The 9180-nt window shown below is 40.5% G+C and overlaps 1 protein-coding gene across 4 annotated transcripts in view; it reads right to left on the bottom strand.

Annotated features, from left to right (window-relative positions):
- Positions 1 to 3201: 3201 nt before the first annotated feature.
- Positions 3202 to 9180, bottom strand: part of asic1b (acid-sensing (proton-gated) ion channel 1b) — a 237320-nt gene continuing 231341 nt past the window's right edge. For 2 of the 4 annotated variants that reach the window (XM_086040469.1, XM_086040467.1), the window contains 4 exons: positions 8238 to 8329; positions 8027 to 8106; positions 5965 to 6081; positions 3202 to 4020 (listed from right to left, as the gene is read on the bottom strand). In XM_086040469.1, coding sequence (XP_085896595.1) covers positions 3925 to 4020; positions 5965 to 6081; positions 8027 to 8106; positions 8238 to 8329 — 385 coding nt within the window. In that variant the 3' untranslated portion in view covers positions 3202 to 3924. The remainder of the gene's footprint in view (positions 4021 to 5964; positions 6082 to 8026; positions 8107 to 8237; positions 8330 to 9180) is intronic. The other 2 variants (XM_086040470.1, XM_086040468.1) reach the window with 1 other exon arrangement.

Below are 9180 nucleotides of genomic sequence, written 5' to 3'. Positions count from 1 at the left end.
GATGATAAATAACACACCACAGGACAATCTTTCAGAGACATTCGATTTTTTGGGTCTTTGCTGACGTTGTTGGAAATGGAGGAAAAATATTCAAATGTCAAATTTGTCCTGATTATTTAAGCAGTCAAAACTCATATTCATCCACCCGAGCACGCTGACAAACAAGATCTTCAGAGACTTGAACATTCACAGATTAAAAATACAATCTCAGAATAGCAATTTTCCAAAATGATATTTACACTTTATTTATGCGGGGCTAACAAAATAAAACAGCCCATTGCTTGGCAGATGGAGACAGGATTATCAGGCAATAAGTAAACGTGTTTCATATGAAACGCAAAAGGAAACAGTCAGATCGGCACAATAGTAATCATAAGACAATATATCCAGAAGAAGAAGAAGAAGAGTACATTTTCTTTTACATTAGCTCTACATACAATGGTGGTGATATTGTGCTTTGAGAAGACGTCTGCAACAAGAACACAGTTACGGAAACAGTTCAACAGCCCCACAACACAAAAGGAGTCAATTCCCCAACATTGTCCCTCTGTCCTAGCCCCCGGGCAGGGATGGATAAATGGATGGATGGATGGATGGATGGATGGATCTATGGATGGATGTGTACAAATGAACAATAAAGCAAGCAAAGCAAATACAGTGGATTAAAAAAAAAGTCTACACACCCTGGTTCAAATGACAACTTTTTGTGATATAAAAAAGTGAGCAAGAAAAATAATTAAATAACATTTTCAAAAATTATTGTGACCTTTAACCTGTATGACACGGCAGAATATTTTCAAGACAGAAAGTAAAAATGAACAATTGAGGCAATGTGGTCGCACAAGTGTGCACACCCTCAGAAGTGGGATGTGACTGTGTTTTCAGCCTCGTAGCAGCTTTTGCCCTGTTTTTTTTGTTTTGTTTATTTTTTAGCTGCAACTGGGGCCTGAATCAAGTTGGAGGGAATTATGAACAGTTTGAAATAGCAGTCAGTCAGCAGTCAAACCTCCAGGCTTCTACGTCAAAGCAAATAAATGTCAGGAGAAGTCTTCTAGAACATCTGAAATTCATTTGGGATTAACCAAAGGCACGTTTGCAGGTGTGTGCCATCTCCCATTTAACAAGTTTTCATAGTGTGATTGGCTCACTGTGAACACAGCCACATCCCCAGTTACGAGGGTGTGCACACTTGTGTAACCACATTATTTCAGTTATTTTACTTCTTCTCTCAAAGAATCATTTTTTGCAATTGAGTTATAGAATCCATATGTCACATTAATGGTAGAAAGTTTTAAAATGACTTATCTTGGTACCATTTTTTAATATCACACAATGTGGCATCTGAACAGGGGTGTGTAGACTTTTGATATCCGCTCTACATGAACAGATGACAAATCAAGAGTGGAAAACGTACAGGCCAAACAAAGTGTGTCGTCCACGCCAAGCGATCAACAGACATGAGACAGAGCGACCGATATGACGTCTGGTAACATTAAAAATGAATCGGGTCCTTGAGCTGACGAAAGGAGGATCCCTGAAAGTGATGTGAGAAGAGAGAAAGAAATGATTTCTTTTTTAAATGATATATATGTATATATATATATATATATATATATATATGTATCTTACTGAGTCAATTAGTTGCTGTGAAAGTCTTCTTTTCGTTTGTATCTGCAAGACTGTATTATACTCCCCCCAGTAGCCAAGTTGTGCACACCAGAAGGAGCCGCAATGAATTACTGTATTTTCTGGACTATAAGCCGTATAGCCGTGCTTGTATGCGGAAGTGCCTTGTTTGGCGCGAAACCCATCGCAAGTACATAAGCAGAGGTAAACAAGCTAAAAAAGATGCAGCACAAAAGCCCACTTTTGGAGCAAGGAGGAAACCGGCTGTTTCATTCATGTGGTGAGTGACATGAATATCCAGTGTTTTATTGACAGTTGAAAGTAACAAGCGGAAATGATGTCCATTTGAGTCATGACGCCGTGTGTCGCTGTACACAGTGGGTTATTCAAATACCGGAGCAACTCTGTCCGCTTAATCATGTAAACGGGATATTCAGAATGTTTCAGAAATCGGAATTTTGACTTTAACCCGAATATTGACTGCATGTAAATCACTATGGTGCTGGGGACAAAATGGAGAAGGAGGCACGGGCGTCGCAAAGTCGAAACGTCGAAGGTCGCGTACGTCGTAATACGAGGACTGCCTGTATAGAGGTGCGGCCATTCCGCGGATTTTTCTTCCCACCGCTAGGGGCGCTCTAATTGGAATCATAATACAATACAACACAATTGCCATTAACAGGATGTGACTGCAGATGGAGGAGGTCAACAGGTGAGGGCGCTATGCACTAGGTTATTGTATTAGGTGGTATGTAGTAGAACAATAAGAGGTGGACATTACCTTACAAACTGGAGCGGCAGCGGGCAGTTAAATGACAATAATTACTGTTTATTTTCTCTTGATTCTGTTCCGTTTTGATCAGCAACGTTGCTGCCACGTTAAAAGGCACTGTTAGGAAATAATCTGTTCAGGTAGATACATGTGCATTTACAGTTCAAAATCGTTCTGTAAATGCAGTAAATATCTAATTTTTCAACATAGATAGGTGCGGCTTATATCAAGGTGTGGCTTATATATGTTTTTTCATTATTTTTTAAAAAAATAGAGTGCGTGCGACTTATATGAAGGTGCGGCTTATGGTCCGGAAAACGGTAATCATGAAGCACAAACGTTACATTCTATTTAATAATGTTATTACTGCGGGATTTTATAAAGTACAGTATTATATTAAACAAACCATTTTTGGGGAAAGACGATTTGAGTGCTAAAAGTTATGCTTGTGGTCACAGAACAAATGAAACTTGTATCTCAAGGGATCACTATGTGTCCCAATTGAATGCAAGCAAAAATGCTGAGAAGAGTCGCTTTGCGGGGACGACAGAGGCATCTTTTGCGTGATTTACATACGCCCACTAACCCCCCCCCCCCACACACACACGCACACACACACACATACAGTATACTACAGGTGTCACCAACTCCGGTCCTCGAGGGCACCTGTCCTGCAGGTTTTCCATCTCTCCCTGCTGTAACACACCGGTTAAAATGATCAGCTCATCAGCAAGCTCTTGATCATGCTGATGATCCTGATCATTTTATCAGGTGTGTTACAGCAGGGAGAGAGAGATGGAAAACCTGCAGGATAGGTGCCCTCGAGAACCGGGGTTGGTGTCCCCTGGTATACTACATGTGATGTGTCATCTTCCTCCTGCTGAACGAGGCAAACTTGGTCATTTTGAATAGTATATTCATATTCAGTAAATGTGTATATATGATATATATGATATATACCGCATATCTAAAAAAAGCCCCAAACAAACTGGAATGCAACTTATAAGACATGCAAATGGATGAATATGATCATGCATTTACACAGTGAGACCTGAATTTCCCGCCAACGCTCACTTTATGAACACACGCCGTGATTTCGCTACATGTGCTGAGCAAAGGGGGATGTTTGTCCCTCTGGTCTATGAAGGTGGGGGCTATCTCTCTCTTTTTTTTTTTTTTTTTTTTTTTGGACCATACAGTTTTCTTTTGTTGTCATGGGTGTGTTTCAGAGAGAGCAGTCCGAGTTGGCGTCTCCTTTGCGGCAGTGCTCCAGAAGGTTGAAGAAATTAGAGTCCTGCGTGAAATGGATGTTTTGGGGTGCACTCTCCTCTCCGCTAAGCCTGGGGCGACAGATTTCCTCCCATTTTTCCATCTGAATTTCCCGTACAAGAGTGCCTCTGTTTGGCCATGGCATCAGTTCCTCGCCCAGATAGTCTCGTTGAATGGTTTGGACTTTGGTTGCAATAATGCACGCAGGCACGCACGCAAGCACGCACGCACTCACTCAAGCTCGGCTCACGTTCAGCTCAGCAGGTGAAGTCCTCAAAGTTTCCCTGGGCCGGGTGATGAGGTAGCATGTTGCCCGGGTACGTGGACGGCGTGCGCAGGTTGTCGCACGGAGCCTAGTGGGAAGAGAAAAACACAAAAAAACAGGAAAAGTGGTATGAAGACGGAGCAAGGAGTGACATTAGCGATAATATTATGTAGTGTTTCCCAACCTTAAAGGGGAACTCAACCCAAATTATTTTATTTACAAGGATATGCTCTATGCAAACGCAATATTAATCAGAATGTCATGTTTAGACTAGTGAAGTTGCATAGAACATATTATTGCAAAGATTTCTTTTGTGTTGATTTAATCTTTAATGAATACAGTACTACAGTATCTATCTACAGTTGGTACAGAAAGTATTCAGACCCTTTGAAATGTTTCACTTTCTGTCTCATTGCAGCCATTTGCCAAAATCAAAAGAGTTGATTTTATTTCTCATTAATGTACACTCAGCACCCAATTTTGTCAGAAAAACGGGTCATTTCATTCTTGATACATCTGAATATGAGTGTGGAAAAGTGCGTATGCAAAATTTTGGTGCATACGCACCCTTTGTACATGTAGCCCCAGGTTATTGAATATGCAGTATCCGTGATCCCTGTTTGCGAAAATCCATGCACTCAAAAAGATTTGTAAATGCATAAAGATACCACAAGATGGCAGCAAAGCATCGTTTTCAACAATCCTACTGCTCGACTCAATGAAGCACCTGCCGTCAGTTGACATCAAGATTCCAACAGATGGCAGCAAATCATTTTTGAAAGTGGGTTAGATTTTGGCCTGAGCACAAAAACAGTGAATAGCGGTTGCCCCCAAAAATCTGTCAAGAGGCAATTTAATAATTCCCAACTCCAAATATGTAGGGGTTCACTGTATGTTGAAGTGATACACCTCGACTGAAAGACCAGCTTTGTATGTATTTTTTTTTTCTAATTTAGCCTGGGTTGTTCGTGGAAGTTTTGGTGAGTCTCCAGTGGATTTGCATGTGCATGCACACTTCTAGTGCATTCTTTTTTTTGATGGCATCTATCTGGCATTGAGCGGGAACTGTATACTATCTGATCAGTGTGTATGGCAGATATCCGACGCCTATCAGATTTTTGTCCACGTTTGGAAAAAAATCTGATTTGAATCTGAAGAAATCTAATCCCTTACTTTTTTTTCTATGCATGCTGCCATGATGCTTATCCCAAATGTGGTACTTCAGAGCAAAAAAAATGGGAATCATTTCACTCGAACTATGCAGTATAAATCCACTTTATGTCATTTCCAGCCATTCACCAAATAAAAATTCACTTTAACTCAAAATAGAAATGCAAGTGAAATCATGCTTTTGTGCTTGGCGTAGGCAATAAAGCTCAAGAGCGGACCTTTAAGGTTAAAATTGAAGGCCGGCGGGGTGCAAATCCAAGATTCAATCAATAAAAGAGATGGAAAAAGAGGACGACCATCATTCCTTTTCTCTGCTCTCCAATTGAAGTGGCTTCATTGAGGCTGGCAAACGTGAACTGTCACCCCCCTCCCCTTCAAGTTTTTAATCTGACCCCCTCCCTGCTTTGATTGTCTCATCTCATATCTCATCTTTCGACACTTTACTCGTCCGCCCACCGCCACGCTTTCCTGCTGGGAAAGCGGCAGAGGCGGGAGATGGGCATGCGTTCAGACGTGGCCAGAGCACTTAAGAGGCAAGGGGGGGGGGGGGGGGAATAGGTGGTACTGCAATGGTGGGAATTAACCAAGTAGAAATACTTTGTTACTGTAATTAAGTACATCTTTCAGGTATCTGTACTTGAGTATTTGTTTTCTGTTGACTTGTTACTTTTATCACAAGAAAAGTCTGTACGTGTAGTATAGTGTTTGTGTATATGCATGATTGCATTTGCCTTTAAGAGGCGGGGCCTGGTGGTGGGGTGGTGTGTGATGTGATGTCAGCGTCTATCCATCCATCCATTTATAGGTTTTTTTTACACAAGAATGTGTACATCTAAGTACAGCATGTAAATACTTTTGCCACCTCTGGTCTACTGACATGGTGCTTCACATCATCCAAACTGAGCACGGTGCCCCGGTCATTGTTGTTGCGCCCTTTGTGTTTCTTCTTCACGCATCGGCACAGCTTGTACTTGATCACCTGAGAAGCAAGGCAGAGACAGACAGACAGACAGACAGACGTGTCACCAGAGCATAACACCACTTGTTCGAGCCCACACGATTTGTATTGAAAGCATCTGGCAGGTTGAAATGAGATTTTACGCCGCTGTAAATACGTGTCCCCATTGACCACACAAAGCAAACAAATATACAGAGATTTGCAGGCAAAAAGCTCTCTCTGACTAATGTGCACGGACATTCTGACTCATCTACAAAATAACAGCTGAAATGTTAATGTATTCATGACGTGTATGTGTGTGTGCGCGCGGCAGGGATAATAATTTCAATAGAAGAGTGGCACAGCACAGCAGTCTTTTTTAGGAAACAACTGACAGCATGAATGAAAGAATAAGTGCTATTAATTTTCCTAAACATTTTGATTTTCATATTGTGTGAAATACCTTGGCCGCTAAAATATGTGTAGAATAATAATATGCTGTACAAAGTACTTTCTATATGCGGATAAGAGATATGATAAATGAATTTATGCTTAACAGTACAGACAGTATTTATTTGATAGTCAATACAGAGTAGTGATTCAATTGCAATTTTTATTCTTTCTTTCCAATCTGTATTTTATAGTCAAAGCAAAAATGTTTTTCCCCTCCTTGTCCAACATGTATTTTATATTCACTACAGAATAGTGACTATTCATTGTGAAAATGGTGCTTGTTTCCTTTTTCAATATGTATTTTATATGTAATACAGAGTAGTGTTGTCCACTGCAAAATTAGTGTTTTCTCCATAGCCTCGGAAATGTGTTTTATATATAATACAGTTGGACTTTACACGGATCTAATCGGTTGCATTTTATACAAAATCTGTAATCAGTTCTGATTTCATAATTTGCTGATTGTACAGTGACGTTGCCCTTGCGATCTGCGATCTATTGATTGGATCTGCAAAATAAAACATTACAGGAAACTCAAACTTGTTCACTACAGGGACATTCTGTGCTGCCTTAATAATCCAAGGTTTCTCTGCATTTTTGCCCGGGGTGTAGCAGGCATTTTCCCACTTATTTTCCATGTATTGAATGTTTATTAGAGTTTTGGGGTTTAATTGGTTTTTTTTTTTGTTTTTGTCAGTGCATTTCAGGAGATGTCCTTTATGGCTATTTGTAGGCTGGGGCAGTCCCAATCCCCTGCAAACAGCGGGGGTCAACTGTAAAGTAAATAAACAAGTTGTTGAAATAGATTGGATGATGGATTGGTCCATCTTCTGATCGGGTCGGTGATTGGTTCTCCGTTTTTGTCTAAACTCGCTGATTGGCTCCAAAATCCTGGTTGTGCAATGCCTAAATACAGATAGGTGATTTTGAAATTTGTGCATTTTTTTCCTCTCTTGCCAATATGTATTCTATATTTAACACAGAATAGTGATTCCACTTCAAATGTGTTTTCTTTCTTTCCAACATGCATTTTAGAGAAATTTGATGGTCTTTTACAAACAACCCATTCACACTCAAACCTACGGAAGATTAAGAGTCTTCAATTAACCTAGCATGCATGATTTTGGAATGTGGGAGAAAAACCATGAAAGTACAGGCAGAACAGGCCATCTCCACACAGGAAGGCGGGAACGCAGATATGGACAATTGACCTCTCCACTGTGAAGTGGCTGTGTTAACCAAGCTGTCCGCTGTGCCTCTGTATTTTGTAGTCCATACAGAAAAATGATATCTTTGTGAAATTTGTGCTTTTCTCCCTTTTCCCCCAGTATGTGTTTTATATTTAATACAGAGTAGTGCTTTTATTGGGAAATTGCTGTTTTCTTCTATCTTTTCAATATATACTGTTTCCAGTCAATACAAAGGAATCAGAATTAGTGCATTTGTTTTGTTTCTTCCCAATACATGTGACAGTATATACTACATAATGGCGCTCTTTCATGGTCTGTGCAGTGATGAATCAGGGCTGCTTTACCTCGTAGAGGTAGTCAAAGAGTTCAAGGATGGTAAGGATGCTGGCTCCGATAAAGAGGCCCATCTGACCACCAATGTCACCTGAGAGGCAGAAGAAAAACACTGTTGCTGTGTATTCCACAGGTACTATACAAGCACTCCTAACATTTCGGAGGTTATTTCAATGCAAAAGCCTCAGCCGTGCAGATTGGTTTTATCTGGCGTCCGCTTACCCAGGAGGCCCGCCAGCTCATAGGCCTTCTTTTGTTCGATGGTCTCGTAGTTGAGGGCTTCAAAGAAGATATCCAGTACCAGAAGGTTATCTCTGCGGACAGACATGGGCGCAAATGAACGCACTGAGAAGGCGGACGCCTCACGGACCCAATGGCGTAAATAACTTGCTGTAGCTAATGAACAACTGAGTTGGCTCAAGGTCCTTTTGGGTCTGCTACAAAAGAACAAAACATAAAAGGCTATTTTGGAGTCTGAAGACAGGCTATTATCCAAAGTCGTGAGCATCCGTCTCGCTGGAGACGAGATCAACTACACGTTGGACTTGTGCTTCTATTCTAAACAGCTTGCATATTTTTTTTAAATAAAATTGGAGTCACGAGAAGCAAGGAGCCATCAGTGTCAAAAGAGATGCTGGATTAAGTTGACGACTGAACCCAAGTGACTTCAGGCAAAAAAACGGCAGCGCGGCATCTGCTCGCATCCTCATGAAGACATTCGGTGTACATTTGTTTCCTTGCCACCCAGTGTTGTTTTTGGCAGGCATTTTAGATTTAGTCTTAGTCTTAGTCTTTTGGACGAAAATGCTTATTAGTTTTCGTCACATTTAGTCATTCCTATTAGTAATAGTTTAAATCTAGTTTTAGTCGACGAAAACTCAAAAAGTTTTTAGTCTAGTCTTCGTAAATTTAGTCGACGAAAATTCAAAAAGGTTTTAGTCTGTTTTAGTTAAAAATAGGCATACAAGGTTTCGTACGTACCGAAAATCTAATCACAAAAAAAGACCTTAAATCACTACAGCCTTTTGGGGGTTGGCCCTTTAGTACTGATGTCATTTTTACATGCAAACCTATTACATAAGTGCCAATGTTAAGCTCACCCAAGTGTCACTTTAATGTGTTTGAGGCATTTTAAGAAGCATGAGATAGCGTCAACGTTCGTGTT

The sequence above is a fragment of the Filicampus tigris genome, chromosome 9, assembly GCF_054856515.1.
Source record: "Filicampus tigris isolate MCC_2025a chromosome 9, RoL_Ftig_1.0, whole genome shotgun sequence".
In the NCBI taxonomy this organism is placed as follows: Eukaryota; Metazoa; Chordata; class Actinopteri; order Syngnathiformes; family Syngnathidae; genus Filicampus; species Filicampus tigris.
This window is presented reverse-complemented; position numbering and strand designations above follow the sequence as displayed.